The sequence below is a fragment of the Kogia breviceps genome, chromosome 19, assembly GCF_026419965.1.
Source record: "Kogia breviceps isolate mKogBre1 chromosome 19, mKogBre1 haplotype 1, whole genome shotgun sequence".
In the NCBI taxonomy this organism is placed as follows: domain Eukaryota; kingdom Metazoa; phylum Chordata; class Mammalia; order Artiodactyla; family Physeteridae; genus Kogia; species Kogia breviceps.
In genome coordinates this window covers 33,883,627-33,906,370 of record NC_081328.1, presented here as the reverse complement: position 1 = coordinate 33,906,370, position 22,744 = coordinate 33,883,627, and the positions used below count along the sequence as shown (strand labels likewise).

Here is a 22,744-nt window from a genome sequence, read left to right as displayed (position 1 = left end):
CTTTCTTTTCTCCAAATCAACAAGCTCTGAATACCTCTGGGCTCCCATACATACTGTTCCCTGGAATGTGCTTCACCCTTCCCTCCTTGCCCAGTTCCCTCCCTTCCTTCACCTCCCAGCATAAACTCTGATTTCCCAGTCCCTACCCCATTATTCTCTCCCAGAGTCCTGTAACTCCCATCGGAGTATGCGTAATAATTTATTAAGCATTTATTCAGGTGGTTGTTGGCTTCCTGTCTACCTCACCCATCAGACTGTCAGCTTCCTGATGACCAGGGCCTTGAGTTGTTCATCATTATCTGCCCTATATCTAGCACATGGCCTGGCACATAATAGGCACTCAATAAATTGGGGTGAATGAATAGATTGATTTGGCATGCTGCACCCTGGGTTATAGGGACTGGAGAACGAAGAGGAATAAGGGATCTTTTCCCTCGGGCTCACATCGAGTTGAGGCAACATACATGCACAGGGTCCCCTATGAGAACATGCCTTAGAAACCCAGAGAAGGGGCAGAGGCTGCTGCCTGCGAGAGTCAGTGATGGGGCACTGAGGTTGGAGCTGGATTTCGTCCAGCAGAGAAGAGGGTAGGTCGGGCTGGGCATTCCAGGCTGGGGTGCAGCACAGGCAGGCAGGGAGAAGTGGTGAGCAGTCCAGCTGCCGTGTGTGTGAGTGCAGGGAAGGTGTGAGCCCCTGTGGGTAGAGGTCTGGGGAGGGGCTCGGGGTGTGCACTTTCCACACTCTCCATAGGTAGAGCAAATGAAATTCAAGGACTCACGCATCAAGCTGATGAGCGAGATCCTGGGTGGCATCAAGGTGCTGAAGCTGTATGCCTGGGAGCCCAGCTTCTTGAAGCAGGTGGAGGACATCCGGCAGGATGAGCTCCGGCTGATGCGCCAGGCTGCCTACCTCCATGCCACGTCCACTTTCATCTGGATCTGCACCCCCTTCCTGGTGAGGCGCCCCTGCCTGGGCTGGCGGCCCGCCTCCTGCCTGGCCAGCCTGGGCCTCTGGACCCTGCAGACGCCACCCTGACACCCATCCCCACCACTGCCCAGGTGACCCTGACCACCCTCGGGATGTACGTGTCCGTGGACAAGAACAACGTGCTGGATGCTGAGAAGGCCTTTGTGTCCGTGTCCCTGTTCAACATCTTAAAAATTCCCCTCAACATGCTGCCGCAGTTAATCAGCAACCTGGCCCAGGTAATGCTGGATAGGGCCGGGGGTTCTGCTGGAGTTCGGGCAGGTTGATGGGGTCACTTAGGGTCAGGGGGTAATCAGGGAGAGTTATTGGAATCGGGGGAGGGCCATTTGGCATTATGAAGACTTGTTCCAAGTTGAATGAGGTCATTAGAGTCAGGGGCCATTTGGAGTCAGAGGAAGTCAGGTAAGGTCCTTGGAAACCCCAGTTCTGGAGACAGCCTCCTCTTACCAACCTGGACCCTGTCTTTGGCCATGGGAGCCAGCCAAGACTCAGTCATGGGAGGGGCCCTAGCACCAGCCTCTGGGCCCTCAGGGGGCCCAGCCTCACCCAGGAAGTTGGGGGCCAGCAAGGGGAAGAGGGGATGGTACAGGAAAAGCACAGCTTCCAGAGCTGACCCGCACCCTTCTGCATGCAGACCAGTGTGTCTCTGAAACGGATCCAGCATTTCCTGAGCCAAGATGAACTTGACTCCCAGTGTGTGGAGAGAAAGACCATCACCCCAGGTCCAGACAGCCTCTACCTGGGCTGCCCTTGCCACAGCCACTGCTTCAGAAAATTCTCTGTTCCAAGCTTTTAACTTTTCTCTTGTGACCCCCTTTTCTTCATCCTCTTTTCATATCTGCTCTCACTCTGTGCCCGCCTTCTCCCTCTTCTGGCTCTTTACTCTCCTCTCGTCATCCCTCTCCAGGCCTCCACCGCCACCTTCCTTCCCTAGGGCTCGCCCTGCTCCTCCCCAGGACTTCCTGTCTCCCCTCCCTCCCCGCCCCCACAAGATTCCCTGCCCTCCCCCTAGGGCTTCCCACACCTCTCCCCACCCAGGGATCCTCCTCCCCTTGCCCTGGGCCCCCTGACGCTGTACACCTCTGTCCTCCCAGGCTATACTGTCACCATACACAATGGCACCTTCACCTGGTCCCGGAACCTACCACCCACCCTGCACAGGTACCAGCTTCCCCTTTCCTTCCCAGCTGCCTAAAGTGAGCCAAAGGTCAGATCAATAGTGGAACCCAACCCCACTCTCACGCTTCAGTCTTTGGCCTGAGAAGCAGGAAGAGCCTCAGCTTGCCAGGGTGGTGTCTGAAAGGGAGGAGGGCTTGGGTCTCCAGGTGGAAGGTGGGGGACCAAAGCCCTGATTCCTCCTCTGACTGGGCTACTTGTCTTCTTGCCCCTAGCCTAGATATCCAGGTGCCAAAAGGGGCACTAGTGGCTGTGGTGGGGCCTGTGGGTTGTGGGAAGTCCTCCCTGTTGTCTGCCCTGCTGGGAGAGATGGAGAAGCTGGAAGGCAAGGTGTATATGAAGGTGAGAGGGGCAAGGACTCCTGGGAAGGGAAGCTTGGCCAGGCCTTGGGCAAACCCCGAGGTAACCTTCTCCTTTGGCCAGGGCTCCGTGGCCTACGTGCCCCAGCAGGCGTGGATCCAGAACTGCACTCTTCAGGAAAACGTGCTGTTTGGCCAAGCCCTGGACCCCAAGCGGTACCGACAGGCTCTGGAGGCCTGTGCCCTGCTAGCTGACCTGGAGGTGCTGCCTGATGGGAGCAAGACAGAGATCGGAGAGAAGGTACAGGCTCCTCTTTCATCCTCTGGGGAGTTAGCACATATTGCTGCCCAGCCCAGGTCCAGATATGCATTCATTCATTCATTCATTCACACATTCATGTAGTATCATGCCTAGCTGTGTGCTAGGCACTGGTGAAACAGAGCTATTACTGGGGGAAACTGACTTGTAAACAGGTAGGGGCTGTAGAATGTCCTGGGGGCCAGGCTGAAGGCCTGTGCAGGGTACTGGAAGGCAGTAACGGGGGTAGTCTGCATAAGGAAAAGCATCACTTTTGAGCTGAATCTTAATAGCTAAGGAAGAAGCTCTCATCATTCATCAGATTTTATTACATACCTACTATATGCCAGGCAATATTATACAGTAGTAAATATACCAGACTAAAATCTCTGCCTTCATATAGCTTACATTCTATTGGGGGAAAGAGATGATAGCAAGATAAATCAGTAAAATATATAATATTAGATAAATGCTAAGGGGAAAGAATGAAACAGGGAAGGGATATCGGAATATGTGCAGGGTCGTATCGTTAGTGTGCTTTGGGAAAACCTCACTGAGAATCGGAGACTTGAACAAAGTGAGGGAGTGGTCAGTATCTTCGAACATGAAGCCCTGTCTGGGACATTTGAGGCAGAGAGAGCAGTAAGTGCAAAGGCCCTGAGGCAGGAGTGTGATTGGGGCATTTAAGGACCAGCAAGAAGAACAATGTGGATGGAGTGGAATGAGCAGGCATGAGGAGGAGGAGTTGAGGTCAGTGAGGTGTTCAGGCAGCCAGGTCACCTTGGACCTTGGAGACCACTGTAAGAATGTAGCTTTTGGGCTTCCCTGGTGGCGCAGTGGTTGCGAGTCTGCCTGCCGATGCAGGGGACACGGGTTCGTGTCCCGGTCCGGGAAGATCCCACATGCCGTGGAGCTGCTGGGCCCGTGAGCCATGGCCGCTGAGCCTGTGCGTGCGGAGACTGTGCTCCGCAACAGGAGAGTCCACAACAGTGAGAGGCCCGCGTACCACCAAAAAAAAAAAAAAAGAATGTGACTTTTACCAAGTGATGGAAAGCCTTTGAAAGGTGTGAGCCAAGGGATGGTGGGTGGACTGGCATTTCTGTGCAATTTGGTGTGTCTGGAGGTTAGAAGGGGTGTGGAAGAAACAGGGTAAGGTAGAGCCTTGAAGACTTTGATTAAGGTTTTGGCCTTTACCCTAAAAACTATGGGACATCAGTGAAAGTTTTTATTTTTTAATTAATTTATTAATTTTTAACAGTCGCAAAATATACATAACATAAATCTTCACCTTAGAAATCCTTTTAAGTATATAGGTCAGTAGTGTTAAGTACATTCACACTGTTGTACAGCCAGTCTCCAGAACTCTTTTTATCTTGCAAAACTAAAACTCTGTACCCATTAAACAGCAACTTTTACTTATCCATTCATCCATCAGTGGATACTTGGGTTGCTTCCACCTTTTAGCTATTGTGACTAATGCTGCTATGAACATGGGTGTGCAAAGATCTTTTCAAGACCCTACTTTCAATTCTTTTTAGGACATACCCAGAAGTGGAATTGCTAAATCATAATTCTATTTTTTTTTATTTTTTGAGGAACTGCCATACTGTTTTCCATAATGGCTGCACCATTTAACATTCCCACCAACAGTACACAAGGTCTCCAACTTCTACACATTCTGGACAACACTTGTTGTTTTCTGGGGTGGTTGTTTGGTTTTTTGTTTTTGTTTTTTGCTAATGGTCATCCTAATGGATGTGAGATGGTATCTCATTGAGGTTTTGATTTGCGTTTCCCAGTGATTAGTAATGTTGAGCATCTTTTCATGTGTCTATTGGTAGTTTGTATATCTTCTCTGGAGAAATGTCTATTCAAGTCCTTTGCCCACATTTTATTCAAGTTGGGTTTTTTTGTTGTTGTTGAGTTGTAGGAGTTCTTTATACATACTAGATATTAACTCCCTATGAGTTATATGAGTTACAAATATTTTCTCCTATTCTGAACGTTGCCTTTTCACTCTGCTGAGTGTATCCTTTGATGCACAGAAGTTTTCAATTTTAATGTGATCCAATTTTTCTATTTTTACTTTTGTTGCTTGTGCTTTTGGTGTCTTATCCAAAAAAATCATTGCCAAGTCCAATGTCATGAAACCTTTCCCTTGTGTTTTCTTCTGAGTTTTATAGTTTCACCTCTTAAGATTTCAATGTCGCAAAACAGACATCCTCTTACATAACTATAGTTGAGTTATCAAAATCAAGAAATTTATCAGTATTATTATGTAATTCACTGTCTGACATTTGAAATGTCATCATTTGTCCCAGTAATGTCTTTTTTAGCTATTTTCTTTCCTGGTCTAGGGTTCAATCCAGGATCATGAGTTGCATTTATTTGTCATATCTCTTTATTCTCAATCAATCTGGATGATTCCTCAGTCTTTGTCTTTTAGGACATCAACACTTTTGAAGAGTACAGGCCAGTTATTTGGCAGAATGTTTCTCAATTTGAACACGATTAGATTCGGAATATATTTTTGGGGGGGAAAAACCAAAGAAGTAACGTTGTGTCTTTCTTGGTGCATCATATCAGGAGGCACATTATGTCAGTTCATGCATTCCTGACAATGTTAAGTTTGATCTCTTGATTGAGGTGGTATCGTCTACTGATGATTTCGTTTTATAACTTTCATTGATGATTTTTGCCTGAGTCAGTGTTTACTGTGATGTTGGCCAATTGTTGATTTTATAACTCCATTCCTTCTGTAGTTATTAGTTGGCTTATTACTTACTCATTAATTTTTTTATATCAATGTGGGCTCATGGATTCTTATTTGATTCAATGTGTTATAATCCATTACCATCATTTTTTATCTTGAAGTTCAACTTGTCAGTGAAGAGTTTTAAGCAGGGACAGGAATTGCATTTTGAAAAGCTGCCCTGGCTGCAGTGTGGAGGGGCCCAAAGGCACAGGAACCAGTGAGGAGGCTCTCGTGGCACCCTGGGGAAATGAGGGCCTGAGCCTGGCAGTGGGGATGGGAAATTTTTAAGTAGGAGTCCGAGATTATAGGAACCCAGAGTAGACCTCCTGATCTACGATACAACTCCTCCTTCCCATCTCTCCTGGACCCACACTGACCTCGCACACACAAGCCTGATTTAGTGCCCAGAACATAGTAGCACTGGAGAAAGACTGGTTGGTTGAATGCGGGCACATTCATGCGTCTCAGTCACTACAGCTTCCATGTCCACCCCTTGCTTCTCAGCAGCTCCACCTCCCAACCCACATTTATTCTCCCCAGGGGTCAGTTTCTCAGGGTACCCCCAAAGAGCTGGGCCTGTTCCAGAGGGAATGAGGAAAGCTGGTGGTAGGAAAGCAGGCTATACCTCTGGGGTCTGCCCTCTAGGCCCAGCCCTGCTGCTGTGTGCCTCAGTTTCTGCATAATGGGTTTAAGGAGTGAACTTACCTCCCCTCTGGTACGTGAATGATCTCAGGGTTGATGAATTCTGGGATGGATGCTGGGTTTCCATCCTTGCTTTTGCCCTTAATAGTTTGGGACCCTGGACTAAGTCATTAACATCTTGAGCTCTAGTTTCTTCATCTAGAAAGTGGGGCTAATGATACCTCGCTGGAAAGACTGACAAGAGGACCAAATGGGATAATTGTTATGAAAGTCATCTGTGAACCGTATGGTTGATGGGAAACTAAAAGTTCTATTAAGGACCTCTTGGGTATTTCCAGCCTCCCAGAGTATGAAGATGGAAGGCAGGGCAACCAGCTGGGCAGGGAGCAGGATGTCCTCACCTGCCCTGGGAGGACTCTGAGAGCCACCACTCCTTCCTCCATGGCCTTAGAGCTTCCCAGGTACAGGACCAGGCATATGAAATGTGAATTTAGAGGTCTGCCTTTTTGAGTGACAATAGACAGAGCCCTTGTCCCCCTTGTGATGGCCTGACTCCCTTCTACCCAATACACACCTCTCACCTCTCTCCTCCAACCCATCCAGGGCATTAACCTGTCTGGGGGCCAGCGTCAGCGGGTCAGTCTGGCCCGAGCCGTTTACAGTGACGCTGACATATTTTTGCTGGATGACCCATTGTCAGCCGTGGACTCCCACGTGGCCAAGCATATCTTTGACCAAGTCATCGGGCCAGAAGGTGTGCTGGCAGGAAAGGTGAGGCCTCCCAGAGGCTTAGGGGACTAAGGTGAGGTCTAGGGCCACAGGAGAAGACTGGTGGGAGGCCAAGGGGTTCGGGTGAGATCTGGAGGTATGGAGGGCCTGAGGAACAGGAGCACGGGCTGGGCAGCGGGGGGAACCTGGGGCGGGGGTGGGGGACGATGCCCCTCGGGCACCGAGCCGGCTGCGGTGAGCACGGGGTGAGTCCCTGGTGTGCCCACTCATGCTGCCGGCACACAGGCGCCCCACATTCGCTCCGTGGCCCTGCGCTGTGCCAGGGGTGTGTGTGCTGAGGGCAGTGAGAGTGATAGCCCGCTGCCTTCTCCCCAGACACGGGTGCTAGTGACGCACGGCATCAGCTTCCTGCCCCAGACGGACTTTGTCATAGTGCTAGCTGACGGGCAGGTGTCTGAGATTGGCACTTACGTGGCCCTGCTGCAGCGCAACGGCTCCTTTGCCAACTTTCTCCGCAACTACGCACCTGATGAGGGCAAGGAGCACCGGGAGGCCGACAGCAGGACCGGTATCTGCCATTCTTGGCCCTCCGTATTCCTCTGCCCTCCCAGCATCTCCCCTGCTCCCTGGAGCCTCTGAGTGTCTGTGGCCAGGCCCAGTGTTTTACAAGGGAGGCTCTGGGGAACTTGGACCATCTGCGTGATGTCAGACATCACCAACAGGGAAAGTGAACTGGATGGATTCAAGGTCCTTCCGCCTCATCTTCCTTCATGTGCCAAAAGGGCCTAAGGGCCCAGGCCCAGCTTGTACGGCAAAACTGTTTCACAGATGAATTGTGTAGTAAATATGCAAATGCTTGGAAAAGTCTTTTACTTATCAACAAATATTTATTGAGCGATTACTATTCCAGGCGCTGGGACAGCAACGAACAAACAGAAAAATCCCTGTCCTCATGGAGAATATTGAGACCCCCTTGTTGTCTAGTCCTGGCTCCCCAACCCCAGGCTCCCGGCTGGCTCACAGAGCTTCTCCTGGGCTTTCTCGCCTACTTCCGTATATGCAGCTAACATGTCTCGAGCACTTACTAAGGGCTATGCCCCTTGCAAGCTCTTGACACACATTCTGTCCTTTAATCCTCACAATGACACAGTGAAGTAGGTACTATTATTATCCCCATTTTACATGCCTGCCTAAACTCATGCGGTGAGGAAGTGGGATTTTAGCTCAGCCAGAGTCTGACTCTAGAGCCCAAGCTCCTGAACGTTATATTTGAATCCCCTTCTACGTAGTCCCTGATGGGAAGCTTTTCTTCCTGTCTAACCTAACTAAGTCTTTCTTGCCACCCTTTTTCTTTCCAACACGAAATGCGTCGTTTATTTTTATTGTTGTTCTTGCTGCCCTCTCATTCCCTCTCACCTCGCCTCTCGCTTGTCCATTCTGGCCTCTTCATCGGAGCGGGGCGGGGGATACCAGGGGCTTGCGGGGTGAGCTAGCCAAGCCCTCCTTTCTGCCTCCCCGCTGCAGCCTTGGAGGACAAAGAGGATGAGGAGGTGCTGCTGATTGAGGACACGCTCAGCAGTCACACAGACCTGACGGATAATGAGCCGGTGACATACGAGGTCCAGAAGCACTTCATGAGGTGAGCACCTGGGAGCTCTCAGCCCCCGGGAGACGGTACCAGGGCTCCCAAGCCCTGACGGGGGGTGCAGGTGGGCGTTCTCCCTGACACACGCCGGGCCTCCGGCTGCAGCCTGAACCTCCTTCTGGGGCTCTCTCTGTGGCTGTGCTGGAGGCCTCCTCCCTGGGCCTGACCAGTTGCCTCCACAGACAGCTGAGTGCCATGTCCCAGGAAGGAGAGGGCCAGGGTCGGCCTGTGCCCAGGAGGCGCCTGAGTGCGGCAGAAAAGGTAGTGCAGGCCACAGAGGCAAAGGCGAGCCACGTGCTGACCCAGGAGGAGAAGGTGGAGATGGGTACTGTGAGTAGCTTGGGCGGGGAGGGGTGGAGCGGGTGGGTAGGCCCCTAGCAGTCCCGGGGCTCACCGGAGTCCTCTGTCCAACCGCTGTGGCCGTGCAGGTGAAGCTGAGTGTGTTCTGGGATTACGCCAGGGCCGTGGGGCTCTGTGCCACGCTGGCCATCTTTCTGCTGCACGGGGGTCAGAGTGCGGCTGCCATTGGGGCCAACGTTTGGCTCAGTGCCTGGACCGGTGAGGCTGTGGTGAACGGCCAGCAGAACAACACCTCCCAGAGGCTGGGCGTCTACGCCGCCTTGGGAATTCTGCAAGGTGAGCCTGCAGAGATACCTAGAAGGGGTTACAGCGGCCCCTTCCTCATCTCTGGGCTGCCGGGTCCCCCAAACCATGCCCTTGCCTCTGAATCTCTCTCCACTGTCGCAGCCCCAGGGACTCCCTAACCCACCCTAGCCGTCTACCTGCCTCTGGCCCTGTCTAGCTCATCCTAGCCATGCCCTGCCTCTGCGCCTGCCTAGTACACCGAGGCTATCCCCCATCTCGGAACCTGCCCCTGCATGCCTGCCACCTGGCCCAGGTGAACGAGCGCCCCTCGCCTCCTCCACCAGGGCTCCTGGTGATGCTGTCAGCCATCACGATGGCGGTGGGAGGTGTCCAGGCTGCGCGATTGCTTCACCAGGCACTGCTGCACAACAAGATGCGCTCGCCACAGTCCTTCTTCGATACGACGCCCTCAGGCCGCATCCTCAACCGCTTCTCCAAGGACATCTACGTCATCGATGAGGTTCTGGCTCCCACCATCCTCATGCTGCTGAATTCCTTCTTCAACTCCATCTCCACCCTCGTGGTCATCGTGGCCAGCACGCCACTCTTCGCTGTGGTCATCCTGCCTTTGGCTGTCCTCTACCTCTTTGTGCAGGTGTGCCCTGAGCGGGTGGGCGTGGCTTTTTGTGGGCATGGACGTTGTGTGGCCGGGGCTCTCCCGGGCGGCCACCAGTGGTGGGATGTAGGGAGGTCAGGCCCCGCAGCTTCACAGCTGGATTTGGTTCAGTAAATTCCTCTTTGAAGCTCATTTTCCTCACCTGTAAAATAGAATCATAGAACCTACCTCACAGAGTTGTTGATAGGATAAGATGAAATCCTTGTAAATTGTGACTGGCCCTGGAACTCCTTCCTGCTGGCTATTTTTTTGAAGTTTGTTTTTTTTTTTTTTGCCGTACGCGGGCATCTCCTCTCACTGCCGTGGCCTCTCCCGTTGTGGAGCACAGGCTCCGGACGCGCAGGCTCGGGGCTCCGCGGCACGTGGGGTCCTCCCGGACCGGGGCACAAACCCGCGTCCCCTGCACCGGCAGGCGGTCTCCCAACCACTGCGCCACCAGGGAAGCCCCCCTGCTGGCTATTTTTTAATAAAATATTGTCAACAGTTTGAGACACATTATCCTTCCCTTCCTTGTAGATATATCTAAACTCACATACACGTTTTTAGCATGGATGAGTTGATAACATTCCGATACAGCTACTTATAAAAGGCATTTGTGTTGCTGAGCCCCTCTCCTGCCATTAATTAATCAGTCGATGAAGGTAATCCACAGGTGGCCAGAAGCTCAGGCCTGTGTGTGAAGACCGTGCTCTGTGCTGGGATGGGGGACTCTCAGATGCAAATCCTACATGGCCCTGGCCATCTTGGGGCCCACAGGGTGGAAGATGGAAGGTGGAGGCAGAACTGTGTTTTTGTGGGGCTGAAGTTTAAACAGCTGGGGGGTGGGGCGGGGAGATGCTCTTTAAGAAAAAGAATACAAAATTATCTTATTTTTGCAAATTTTGCAAAATTTTGATTGTGTGGACACACTGCTAGGGTCCCTAAGTGGAGACAGGCATAGTCACTGACAGGAGGCAAAGCAGAGTCAGTGCAATAATCTCGGCCCCCGCAGAGGTGAGGGGGTCAGGAGCTCAGCGGCAGTCGGGAAAGGCTTCGTGGACAAAGTGGCCTGGAAGAGTGAGCAGAGCTGACCAGAGGGGAAGGGTGGGATGAGTTCGTGGAGCTGTATCAGGCCCCCAAGTCTTGGGTTCTTCTGGGCGGGGCGGGAGGAAGGGAGCAAGGTCTTATGGGGCAGCGGGACTGAGGGGAGGCGGCTCACATGGGTCCAGAGGGCGTGCTGGACTGAGCTGGGGCCCCACGGTCCTGACTCCAAGCTCTTTCTCCATCCTCTGTCAGCGCCTCTATGTGGCTACGTCACGGCAACTGAAGCGGCTGGAGTCTGTCAGCCGCTCACCCATCTACTCCCACTTTTTGGAGACGGTGACCGGCTCCAGCGTCATCCGGGCCTATGGCCGCAGCCGGGACTTCGAGGCCATCAGTGATGCGAAGGTGGACACCAACCAGAGGAGCTTCTACCCCTACATCGCCTCCAACAGGTCAGAAGCAGCTCCCTCAAGCCCCTGCTCCTCCCACGAGTTTCCACCAGTGTCTCTGCGGGAGAGACCCTGGTGTTCTGGGTCCAAGCCCCTCCTTCCCCCTAAACAGCCCCCTTCTTGCATCTGCCCCATTTCCTCCTTGCCTAATCCCCGCAGGTGGCTGGGGGTCCGAGTGGAGTTCGTGGGCAACTGTGTTGTGCTCTTCACTGCACTCTTTGCTGTGATTGGGAGAAGCAGCCTGAGCCCAGGGCTGGTGGGCCTGTCTGTGTCCTATGCCCTACAGGTACGCAGAGGTCTGGGTCCTGGGTCAGGGCCACCACCGGGGCAGAGGCCACACGGGTTTCACAAGCATCTCCTGAGCACCTCGCTCTGCCCCAAATGGGGACCAGCCACAGGTTCTGCTCCGCGGGACCGTGACCTCCCAGTCAAGCGTGGAGGGTCACTCCCACCAGCAGGGGATGGTACTGTGGGGTGCACAGACCTTAGTGGAGGAAGGCACAAAATGTAGGAGCCAGAGGAGGTCTCTACCTTGGAGTGTTGGAGAAATTATCTTGGAGCTTGGCCCCAAGAGACAAATAGAATTTGCCCTGCCTGCATAAGATCTAGAGGTCAACCCTGACAGGGGTCCGGGGGCAGGGACGTGGAGAGCTGGAATACGCCTCATTTCACAAGCCTGCAAAGAAAGTACATGGAGCAGGTAACTGGAGCCTGGGAAGGTCACCCTGATATCAGCCTATATTGTCAAAGCGTTAAATAACTGCAGATGGAATTTTTGTGAAGCAGATCACATTTGCAATGCCTCAGGTGACTCAAGTCTTGGATGTTTTGTGAACAAAGGACAGTCCAGACGGGTCAGTCTTCTCAAACTTTAATGTGCATATGAATCACCTGGAGATCTTAAACTGTAGATTCTGGTACTATAGACCTGGGGCTCTGACGTCAGCGTTGTCTAGCAAGACTCCTTGATCCACAAAGTGTGGATCAAGGACCAGTTGTATCAGCATCATCTGTGAGCTTCTTTAGCCACGTAGAATCTCTCTTGCCACCACAGACCTACTGACTTAGAAGCTACATTTTAACAAGATTCCCTGGGAAATCTTTCTTGTGCATATTAAAGTTTAAGAAACACCGGGCTGGGTGACCTTTTGTTAAGTCTGCATTGTCACTGCCTGAGGTACAGTTGTGATTTTGAGCCCCAGGTGGCACATCTATGGGTTTGCCCAGGCCCACCTGGGTCACAGCTGGGATAGGACAGGAGCATAGTCAAGGAGTCTGAACTCCTCCCAAAGCCATTTCAGGGGGGAGGAGAGATTGCCCCGCTTATGACCCAGTCCCTCTGGCTAGGTGACGTTGGCTCTGAACTGGATGATACGAACGATATCAGACTTGGAGTCTAATATTGTGGCCGTGGAGAGAGTCAAAGAGTACTCCAAGACGGAGACTGAGGTGGGTACGGGGTGAGCCTGGGGCAGGGAGGGGTGCTTGGTGACCCACCATCCCTACACCCCCAGGCCAGCCGTTCAGGTGGCTCTTCATTCATTCATTCATTCAACCCTTCTTGAGTGTCACCCAGAGGTGTACGTGAGGAGGTGTAGAGCAAGACAAGGTCTGCCCTCAAGCAGTTCCTGATGTCGTGGGAGAGGACACAGCTCCCGCTGTTCCAAGCCCTCCTTGGTCACAGTGCCTCGTCCTCCCTGGGACCCCCCAGTCCCGTGCCCTGCCTCTGTCCCTCTGTCCATGAGCTCATCCAGCCTGGGTCCTATGCTCCACCAGTGCCAAAGCTCTCGACTCCCTTGCCCTCCTCTCTCTCAGTCATCCTCACCCCAGTTGAGCGCATCTGTCCACCTTCCAAAACACGCCGGTGCTCAGCTGCTAAAATGTTGCTGGAGAAAATCATTGATTTTACTTCCAGTTTATAACCACACACCACGGCTGGGTGTTCCTGTTTTGCTTCTCCAAGAAGCATGTGTTCCCACTTTCAGAAAGTTCTGTTTTGACCATTCTCTTTCCTTAAACCCCTACATCCTCTCCTCCCTGTGGTCAGTCATCGACCGAATGACTCAGTCGTCGGTCATCATAGGCTCAGTCATCGACCTTGCCTAACGCTGCAGTGAGCAAACGTCTTGACAAGACGTGAACTCCCTCAGCCTTCCTGCCTCCAGACTTTCAAATCTGTCTGTGTCCCTTCCACCTTCTTCCTTTCTCGTCTCAAAGTCCAGGCCGTCTACTTCTTCACATGGCCACCCAAGGACTTCACTTCCTCAGTCACACCCTCTACCTGCCACATCACACATCTTGCTCCCTCTGTTGGATGATTCCCAGCCACACGCAAAAATGAGCTCTTGTAGCTTCCATTCTAGACACTCAAACCAACCCTCCCTTTCCCCTGTATCCGATGTCCCATTTCTCTGCTCTCCTTTGTCATGAAACTGGCTTTAAAACATGGTCTGGGGCTTCCCTGGTGGCGCAGTGGTTGAGAATCCGCCTGCCGATGCAGAGGACACGGGTTCGTGCCCCGGTCCGGGAAGATCCCACATGCCGTGGAGCGGTTGGGCCCGTGAGCCAACGGGAGAGGCCACAACAGTGAGAGGCCCGCATATCACAAAAAAAAAAAAAAAAAACCATGGTCTGCAGGTGCTCTCCCCACTGCCTCATCACCCTGTCGCCTGGTTTCTGGCCCTGTCACTCCATTGAACCCACTCACCAGTGACTTTCCCGCTTCCCGACCTAGTGGCACTTTTCTGTTCTCATCTAATTCAGCCGCTCAGCAACGTTCAGATTAAATAGCCCCTCACTCGTGCTCGCTTCGGCAGCACATATACTAAAATAGCCCCTCGCTCCTACTTGGAAAGCACTTCATGGCTTCTGTGACCTGAGCTCCTGCCCTGTCAGCCCCCGCTGAGCCCCACCCCACCTGTTCCTCCCAACCTGGCCTCTCCTGCCCATGGGGCCCCCATCTACCCCTGTCTTCCCCAGGCATCCCCTATCATTCTCTCATCGCCCATGCCCCGGCATCTTCAAACTCTCCCTCTTCATGCCTAGCATTCCCATATCCCCTCTCTACACACATGATCCTGTCTCCACATTCTCGAAAATTCTGCCCCCAGCCCTACTGTCCATTCTTTTGACACCTCCTCAAGAGAGTGGTCTACCTATACTGGCTGCTTTGCTTTTTGACTGCTGACAGTCTGACCCCGCATTTCAAAACACCCTCCCCTCCCCCTCTTCCAAATAGCAGCAGGGAGATCCTTTATTTTTTTTTTATTATTATTTTTTTTTTTTTTCGGTACACGGGCCTCTCACTGTTGTGGCCTCCCCCATTGCGGAGCACAGGCTCCGGACGCGCAGGCTCAGCGGCCATGGCTCACGGGCCCAGCCGCTCCGCGGCATGTGGGATCTTCCCAGACCGGGGCACGAACCTGTGTCCCCTGCATCGGCAGGCGGACTCTCAACCACTGCGCCACCAGGGAAGCCCGGGAGATCCTTTAAAAACACACCAAATCATGTGATTCCTCTGTGCATGGCCCTACATCTTCCTCAGGGTAAAAAAAACACAGTCCTTGAAATGGCCAGCAAAGCCCTATGTGATGGGGCCATCCACTACTTGTCTCCTACCTCTCACCCTTGTCGTTGTGATCCAGAACACACCTGGAAGTATTTGTACTTGCCGTTCCCTCTGTCTGGCATGCCCTTCCCCCAGATATCTACTTGTCTTGTTCCTTCGCTTCCTTCAGGTCTCTATTTAAATATCACCTCCTCCAGGAAGCCTTGCCTGACCACCCTGTACAGAATAGCAACACCAGGCACTTATCCACGCTTATCACCATCTGACATTATGTAGACTTACTTATTTGTCAACTGTATGCCCCCCTAGACTTGGATGTAAGCCTCATGGGGACGAGGACTTCGTCTTGTTTACCGCTGTTGACCCCACTACCTGTCACGGAGTAGCCACTCAGTAGTAAAGAATGGTGAAAGGGGGAGCAAGGGCAGGTGGGAGGGGCCGCTTATGGCCGTGGGGCACGGGGGAATAGGGGAGAGCAAAGTTCTGTGGGGAATAATGTCAGAGGGATAAAGAGACATCGAACCACAAGGTTGGGCCACATGAGCTCCAGGGCCTCCCCACCAGGGTCCCTGGTGGGTAAGGATGGTAGGGGCCTGGGGAGGGAGGCAGACCAAAGTTGGGAGATGGCTGGGCTGGGGAAGAGGTGCCCCCCTGATGAGGATCCTGTCTTCCCCTGGCGGCCAGGCCCCCTGGGTGGTGGAGGGCAGCCGCCCGCCAGCGGGCTGGCCACTGCAGGGTGAGGTGGAGTTCCGGAATTACTCTGTGCGCTACCGGCCGGGCCTGGAGCTGGTGCTGAAGGACCTGAGTCTACAAGTGCGAGGTGGTGAGAAGGTGCGTGTGGGGCGGGTTTTTCCCTGGGGAGCGTGGGTCTGTGAGATGGCGGGGGCCCAGCCCAAGGGTCTGCTTGATCTCCCAGGGGAGTCCTGGCAACAGCCCTGCTGACCCCCAGCCTCCCCCTGATGGCCCCCCACTGCCTCCAGGTGGGGATCGTGGGCCGCACTGGGGCTGGCAAATCGTCCATGACCCTCTGCCTGTTCCGCATCCTGGAAGCCACGGAGGGCGACATCCTCATTGACGGCCTCAATGTGGCCGACATCGGGCTCCATGACCTGCGTTCTCAGCTGACCATCATCCCCCAGGTAGCAGCCTGGCGTGGCCTGGCCACACTGACCCGTGACTCTGGTGGCAGGTCCCACCCCTGTTCTGTAGCTTGGAGCTCAAAGACTGGGACCTCTCTGTGGGAGGCTGGAGAGCAGGACAGCAGGAGCTGAGCCACAGAGCGGCACCCCGTCGTGGGTCTGGAAGGGTCAGATGTCTCCTGCCCAATAAGACCCTGTCCTCTGACCTCTCGGACCAGCAGAACAACAGGCCCCTCCACACAGCCCACCCCGGAGGCCTTCTATCCTGGTCTCCTGGTTTCACAGCTCTGAATTACACTTCACTTTTTCTGACTCTTCTGGGGTATTTTTTTCTTCTGACTGGACAGTTTGGAGTCAGATTAGCAGTTCAGGTTTCTGCCTTAGCGCAGGATTTTGGGTTGGCAACACTTCCCCACAGGCGTTTTTCTATCTCCTTGGCCATTGCCTCCCTCCTGGAGGGCTGGGGTCAGAGTGGGAATGCCTCCACCTCAACCCCTTTCTTGTTCCCTGGCCTCGGGGCCCATGGCTCCCTATGGGGCCTGAGCTGCCTCCCTCTGAGGCCTTGCTTTGTCCCCAGGACCCCATCTTGTTCTCGGGGACCCTGCGCATGAACCTGGACCCCTTTGGCAATTACTCGGAGGAAGACATGTGGCGAGCCTTGGAGCTGTCCCACCTGCACGCGTTTGTGAGCTCCCAGCCGGCAGGCCTGGACTTCCAGTGCTCCGAGGGCGGGGAGAATCTCAGGTAACAGCTGGGAGTGGGTGGGTCAGGAATAGCACTCTGCAGCACTACAGAGGGTCTAGCATCAAACGACAAAAAATCCAGGCCAGCCCCCTCCTGCCCTCCCACTCCCATCTCCGCCAGCGTGAACTCAGGGGGCACTGCCTTGTATTGAGCACATTCTGTGTACCAGGCACTGTGCACTACTTCGCTGACTCCTCACACAAGCTCCAGAGACACTGAGGCAGGGCCAAAGTCACACAGCTGGGAGAAGACATGCCTGGGAGCTTCCAAAGCCCTAATCAGTGCTCTCTTGTGAGATTGTCAATGTTGTGCTTGGCCTGAGGAGGGGTTGTGGACTGAACCTGTGGAGCAAATAAGAGGAAACCTACAGAGCTTTAGAGAAATCTTATGTATTTTCCAAGGTGGATGCAATTTTGTTTGTGGTTTAGAAGTGGGCAAAGTGAGCTCTCCCGGCCTTTCTTTGCTTCCTTATAGCCCCAGACTTTATATCACCAGTCTCTGTGCCGTGTATCAGGGAGGGCCAGAGCCACTTCTTACTGAGTCTAAAGGCTTGAGACTCAGTTGTGTGATTTGGAGCAAGCTGCTTAACCTCTTTGTGGCTTCTTTTCCTTTACTCTGAAAGGAGTAGGGGATAATAACAGTCCCATACCTGTTAGCACCATGCCACCCAATAAAAATATACTTTGAGCCACATACGTGTAAATAAAATTTGTCTAATAGCCACATTAAAAAAAAAAAAGAAAAAGAAACTGATGAAATAAATTTTAACTGTGTATTTTATGTAGCCTAATATATCTAAAATATCATTTCAACATGTAATTGATACAAAAGCTATTACGGATAGTTTGCATTTTTTCAAGTGTCAAATCCCGAGTGTATTTTTACACGTACAGCACATCTCGATTCAGACTTGTCATATTTCAAGTGGTCAACAGTCACATGTGCCTAGCGGCCATCATTTGCACAGAGCAGTCTTAGGGTTATTGTGATGACATGGAAAGTACTTAGCCTGGATATACTCCTGAGAAATTTAGCTATTCGTATTATTCTACTCGGTCCATACCCACGGACTGGACTCACTCCAGAAAAAACAAAAACAAAAACCTGTACATTTGCTCAGCACTTAATAGTGTTCAAGGCACTTTCGCCTCTACTGTCTCCTTTCATCTTTACTGCAGTCCTGTGGGCCAGAAATGAGGCTCCAGAGTGTAAAATTATTTGCCCAAAGCTGCTCAGCTAGCAAGGGGTGGGGCAAGGACTCAGGGAAGTGGGAGCTTTTGCCCCAAAACTTTCCTTGCTGCATCAGAGCCGCCGGTGGGATGCCCCCGCCTCCCCGGGCAGCCCTGTAGGAATGAATGTGTACAGTACCTAGATTTCACTTATACAACCATGTTGGGGGTGGCTGGCGGACGAGCCTAGGCTTTCAGACCCTTTGCCCCACAGCTGTTCTTTGGTCCATTCTCCTATCCTTGCTTGCCATCAGCACCTCTCCCCAGAGCACCCCCTCCATCCCCACATCCACCAGGATCTGAGACAGGAATCCACTCCCCTCCTCCCTCACTGAGCTTGTAGCCACTTTAAGTATAACCTGTATCCTGTGCCAGTCCCACCATAAATCAGCCCTGAGCTCTATCTGGCGGCTCATTCTGCTGCCAAAACCTTCATTAGTTGCGGGAATAGGCCGGGGAGAGAGCCTGGCCTTCGCTCGGGCTGTAGTGACTCACCCCTGCGAGAAGGGCTGAGGTATTTGTCCCTGGGTGTGGGGGGTGCTGCAGCCTCTGTGGTTGGGAACACAGCCTCTCTTTGTTCATTAGCTCAAGCTTCCAAGGCAGGAGGTGGAAGGTATGCGTTCCACCCCTCCTCCGCCTTCCCAGGGACCAGATACGGGGGGGGGGGGGGGGAACCCCCCATAGCCTCCTCTGCCCTGTCCCTTCCTTCTTCCCACAACGGAACCCTGACCTATATTCCCCATGGGGGCGGAAGATGACTAAATTGTGTGATATGAGGCTCAGCAAGATAACATGATGTGTGCAGATATCCAGGAGGAGTCATTTAAGTGTGTTATTACTAAGGTGTACATGACTGAGAGATCGAGGCAGAGAAACAGGGTGACACTAGTTGAGGAGTGAGGATAGGGAAGAAAGCACAGGAAGAAGAGACCAGGGGTGCCCGAGACAGACTGGGGATTTCACAATGTTGTTAAGTACTGGCTCTACCCGCAAGGCCCCTCATTATTCCTGTGGTGTCCAGACCTCAACTCTGTGTTCCAGGAGTACTGGGCTAAGGCAGAAATGGGAGAGGTTAGACAGAGAGCCAGCCCTGGGCCATCGGGAAGGAGTGGAGACGGGAACAGTTTGGGGAATGAGGCCTGGGGGCAGGTTGGGGGCACCCAGCTAGAGATATACCTTGCCTTCCCCCTTTTCAGCGTGGGCCAGCGGCAGCTCGTGTGCCTGGCCAGAGCCCTGCTTCGCAAGAGTCGCGTCCTGGTTTTAGACGAGGCCACAGCTGCTGTCGACCTGGAGACTGATGACCTCATCCAGGCCACCATCCACACGCAGTTTGAGACCTGCACGGTGCTGACCATTGCACATCGGCTCAACACCATCATGGACTACACCAGGTGGGGCACCGGAACCCAAGCAGGGAGGGACCTGGTGGGGTCGCCTGGGCCATGGGGAAGTGGCAGGCAGATTAAGGTTATCTGGATAGGTGGATATGGGAGCCTCGTGGGATCGTCTAAGGTTTTGGGGGGGGGGGGCAGAACGGTGTGGGTTATCTGGGCACCGGGGGCACATTGATGCTTCCTGAGGCACAAAGGACACTTAGGAGTTACTAACATGTGGGGAAGGGGCACACTGGGGCTCCTTAAGCATGGCCCACTTCCCCCCCACCCCTTAATACTATGAGGTGAGGGGAACGAGATCCTTCATGCCAAATCCCGTCACTTCCTGAGCACTGTTTCCAGAGTGCCCACATGGCTATGGCTTCATTTGAGCCTCATTCCCATCCGGTGAGGTAGGCGTACAGACCAGGAAGCCACTGAGGAAAGGTGCACAATGCTCAGATCCCATGCGGAGCAGATGCTTTGTTGTGGGAAAGCAGAGGGCTGAGTCCCAAGCCTGGCTCTGCTGCTGACTGCTGTACGACATTGGGCAATTCACAAAACCTTCATGAACCTCTCTCTCTCTCAGGGTTGTTGTAAGGAGTCAATGAAATAAAGTGTTAAAAGTGCAGGTGACTGGAGGGGTGGGATAGGGAGGGTGGGAGGGAGACGTAAGAGGGAGGAGATATGGGGATATATGAATATGTGCAGCTGATTCACTTTGTTATACAGCAGCAACTAACACACCATTGTAAAGCAATTATACTCCAGTAAAGGTGTTAAAAAAAAAAGTGCAGGTGATCCCTAGGAAATGCTGTCCTTCATAATTCTCACTAGAACCAGCTTCTCAAAGGATTAGGGAAGAAGCCTTGCTCTTGGTATATTGGCTTCGTTGGGGAGGCAGCTCACTCAGCCAAAAGGAAAAAAATGTGACCTGTTTGCTCACTGTGCCTTATGTCAAGGTGTGCTGCTGGAGGACAGGGGAGGGGCTGGGTGACTCAGAAGCCTGGTGGAAGCGAGCTGGTGCTGGCCTGCCAGGCTGGCTCCCCTGGAGACACAGGAGCTCAGAGTGAGGAAGAGGCAGGAGGCTGCAACAAAGCTATTCTGAAGTATAGTGGGAGTACATCAACAAGGCTTCATTCACAAAACAAACACCTGCAGGGCATGGGGACGCGGGGAGATACATGGACAGGGCAATGGGCAGACCTCGGCCCTCTCTCAGAAGTTCCCCACACAGCTCCCAGGGGCTTGGGAACCAAGCTGAGAATGCCTGATGCTACTGTCTGTTCCATCCCCACCACACACACACCCTCTCCACTCCCATCCAGGATCCCACTGGGAGAAGGGAGGGTGGGCAGGAAGGCCCCGGGCCCTGGGTCCAGACAAGCGATAGGGCTGGATTGAGAGGATCTCTTCCCAGGCCTAACTGAAAATGGTTTTCACCAGCAGCCCTGAGGGGGCGAAAACTTGAACTGACCTTGGGGGCTGGGAGTTCAGTCATTCGAGTGGGGCAGACAAATATTAATCAAATAATCATGCTACTGAACGTGTAATTAGAGCCTTCAGGGAGGAAGCAGGGGTCCACACGTGTAGGCCAGAGGAAGCCAATCCACACAGGGCAGCCAGGACACTTACTCTCCAAAGGAAGGGAAGACCAGCCAAGCCCTAAAGGATGAGTAAAAGTTGGGGAACAGGGAAGGAGATGGGGTAGGGAGGGAGCTGAAAATTTCAGGAAAAGGCTGCATCACATGCAAAGGCCCTGAGGTAGGAAGGCACATGAGGCTGGAGGAGAAAGGGTGAAGGGGCAGTAGAACCAAGTGGAGAGGGCGAAAGAGACAGGCCTCACTCTGCTGCATTTTGAGGACCATGGGAAAGCATTCAGTCCTTACCCTAAGGGCAATGAGAAGCCACTGAAGTGAGGGGGGCAGTCTCCTGGGCTTCAATTTGGGCAGTGGCTAGGCAGTGATGTCCACAGACACACATCTTCCCAGGACACGTTTCTGGGAGCCCCATAGGTGGGGAAACAGAGTGGGTGCAGTCCAGGCCCTCTTACTGAGGAGCATCTCCTGGGACTTGAGGGAGCCCTTTCTGCTCCTGTCTCACCCTGGGAGCCAGCGTGTTGGCCCTGCACCAGGTACAACTAAACACCCTGTGTTTAGTTGGCAAGAGATTCTAATCCCAGGCCCAGGCTTGACTGTGTGTGTGTGGGTGGGGGGAGATCCACCCATCAGCAGCTGCCAGATTTGCAGCCAAAGCCCCAGATTCCAGCATCAGCCCTCACTGCAGCCCAGTTTCCCGCCGTGTGCCTTTTTGAGTTGACACAAAGCAGATGGAAGCACACAGGCCCTGTGACCCTGGAGAAAGGAAGGGCTCATTAGGGAAGGTTTTCGGAGCCCCGACTAGCAAAGATGAATCGGACCTTGTGTTTGATCCCAGAAATTGCCTCATCTGCCAGGACAGCAAACGGAGTGGCTAAAATAACCAGCCTTGCAAGCATGCACATGTGGTGTAGCGCTGTGTTGGGTGGGTTGACTGAAATGGGAGGGTTGGCATGTCACTGCGGGGCCTGAGCAGTACCCAGAAGGTCAGGGTTGGACCGTGAAACCAGATCTGGGCTGATGGAGACCTGACCACTTCTTTTCTTTGGCTAGGGTCCTGGTCCTGGACAAAGGGACAATAGCTGAATTTGATTCTCCAACCAACCTCATTGCAGCCAGAGGCATCTTCTACGGGATGGCCAGAGATGCTGGACTTGCCTAAAATATATTCCTGGGATTTCTTCCTGGACATTCCTGGTTTTCATCAGGAAGGGAAACGGACACCAGATATGTCTACAGAATGGACTCGATGGCAAACGCTGGGGGCATTTGTCAGGTTTTTGTCCCTGTTAAGTGCCTGGCAGGATAACCGTGCTAAATGCTTCAGGTGAGGAGGTGAAGCCCAAGAGGCAAATGACATGCCCAAAGTCATAGCTAATTTGAGGCAGAGCCCAGACTAGTCCCCAGGTCTCCTGATTCTCAATATGGTATTATTTCCACACTGTACTGTTTTCAGTCATTTCATGGCATGACCTCCCTACCCCCATGATTTTTCATATTTTCTACTCTGAAGTGTTTTTTTTTTAATAAAGCTTTTTTCTTCTGGAACAGAAGACTGCCAGGTCAGGCCGTCCCTAAGGAACTGAGTCTGGTACACTGGGGTGCTGGCCTGGATCCATTAAAAATGGAGCACTGATGAAATAAAGCTACGTGTCAACAATACATACACCGCAATGTAGCCTTTCTCTGTTCACAAGGTCTGCGGGCTAGGACCTTTAGAGGAGGCAGGGAGGAAGGAGGGAGAGACAGAGGTAACCTTTATACACATCTACATGGCTGGAATTATCTGAAAACTTCAGACCCAAGAACTTTTGGCTAGAAATATTGTC

The 22,744-nt window shown here is 52.9% G+C and overlaps 1 protein-coding gene across 4 annotated transcripts in view; it reads left to right on the top strand.

The window, feature by feature from the left end:
* The window catches only part of ABCC3 (ATP binding cassette subfamily C member 3), a 45,109-nt gene extending 22,525 nt beyond the window's left edge, over positions 1 to 22,584 (top strand). For 3 of the 4 annotated variants that reach the window (XM_059047183.2, XM_067021045.1, XM_067021046.1), the window contains 20 exons: positions 751 to 954; positions 1,059 to 1,205; positions 1,622 to 1,709; positions 2,082 to 2,148; positions 2,379 to 2,505; positions 2,587 to 2,763; positions 6,761 to 6,928; positions 7,262 to 7,454; positions 8,411 to 8,525; positions 8,714 to 8,861; positions 8,960 to 9,167; positions 9,461 to 9,771; positions 11,068 to 11,267; positions 11,424 to 11,550; positions 12,612 to 12,713; positions 15,517 to 15,663; positions 15,813 to 15,971; positions 16,549 to 16,715; positions 19,141 to 19,335; positions 21,969 to 22,584. In XM_059047183.2, coding sequence (XP_058903166.1) covers positions 751 to 954; positions 1,059 to 1,205; positions 1,622 to 1,709; positions 2,082 to 2,148; positions 2,379 to 2,505; positions 2,587 to 2,763; positions 6,761 to 6,928; positions 7,262 to 7,454; positions 8,411 to 8,525; positions 8,714 to 8,861; positions 8,960 to 9,167; positions 9,461 to 9,771; positions 11,068 to 11,267; positions 11,424 to 11,550; positions 12,612 to 12,713; positions 15,517 to 15,663; positions 15,813 to 15,971; positions 16,549 to 16,715; positions 19,141 to 19,335; positions 21,969 to 22,077 — 3,159 coding nt within the window. In that variant the 3' untranslated portion in view covers positions 22,078 to 22,584. Of the gene's footprint in view, positions 1 to 750; positions 955 to 1,058; positions 1,206 to 1,621; positions 1,710 to 2,081; positions 2,149 to 2,378; positions 2,506 to 2,586; positions 2,764 to 6,760; positions 6,929 to 7,261; positions 7,455 to 8,410; positions 8,526 to 8,713; positions 8,862 to 8,959; positions 9,168 to 9,460; positions 9,774 to 11,067; positions 11,268 to 11,423; positions 11,551 to 12,611; positions 12,714 to 15,516; positions 15,664 to 15,812; positions 15,972 to 16,548; positions 16,716 to 19,140; positions 19,336 to 21,968 lie in introns of those variants that run through there. The other variant, XM_067021047.1, reaches the window with a different exon arrangement.
* Positions 22,585 to 22,744: the final 160 nt, after the last annotated feature.